General features: G+C 38.5%; 1 protein-coding gene across 1 annotated transcript in view; it reads right to left on the reverse strand.

Annotated features, from left to right (window-relative positions):
- NCBP1 (nuclear cap binding protein subunit 1) overlaps positions 1 to 701 on the reverse strand; it is a 32,161-nt gene that overhangs the window by 30,242 nt on the left and 1,218 nt on the right. Inside the window, exon 2 of the mRNA XM_031557396.1 lies at positions 378 to 534. Within this exon, the coding sequence (XP_031413256.1) occupies positions 378 to 437 (60 nt within the window). The 5' untranslated portion in view covers positions 438 to 534. The remainder of the gene's footprint in view (positions 1 to 377; positions 535 to 701) is intronic.

A 701-nucleotide genomic window follows, 5' to 3' on the forward strand; every position in this document is an offset into this window, starting at 1 on the left:
TTTTCATCCATGGGAGCCAAAGGAGCAACGTATACAAAATAAAAAAATAAAGCATGAGTTTCAACCACTTTTTATATTTTGCTGCAGAAAAGGTTGGCAAGGATAGAATGACCTCCCTTGGCTGCAAGTTAATTTGCAACTGAGGAAATACACATTTGGAACACAATTTGCAACTGTGACATGATTTTTCTCCCCCTGGGAAGGAAGTATTCCTTGTGTAACATATGTTTTCTCTCAGTACATCTACACACCACCACACATTGATGAAATGTAAAGACTAATACATGTAGAAAGGCCAAGCTCTCATGGAATTAAGAAAGGTGAAAGGGAGGAGAGAAAAAAGGTGAGAAAAACATCTAACACAAAGAGACACTTACTAAATGGACAGCTTCATTGTACATATTGACTTTCAGACATTCTTTAAGCTGACGAATCATGGCTTCTACAAATTCCCCACCAAAGTTGTAGTTTCTGGCATTCAGCAACCCAACTAGTGTTGTGTAAACAGTAAGCTTTTCTGGTAACAGACGTGCACTGACACAGAAAGAGAAACACGGTGTTAGCACTTGTTCATCATAAGCCAACTGGCAACAGCATAGCAGCTCAGAACTTGCTTACAGTAAGTTAAACTTGTTTCATGTGGAAGTAACAAAAAGTGTTAGCATGATGTAGTTGTGTCCCATGCTTAATACCTTACAGAT

This window comes from Meleagris gallopavo, chromosome Z (assembly GCF_000146605.3).
Source record: "Meleagris gallopavo isolate NT-WF06-2002-E0010 breed Aviagen turkey brand Nicholas breeding stock chromosome Z, Turkey_5.1, whole genome shotgun sequence".
Taxonomy (NCBI): domain Eukaryota; kingdom Metazoa; phylum Chordata; class Aves; order Galliformes; family Phasianidae; genus Meleagris; species Meleagris gallopavo.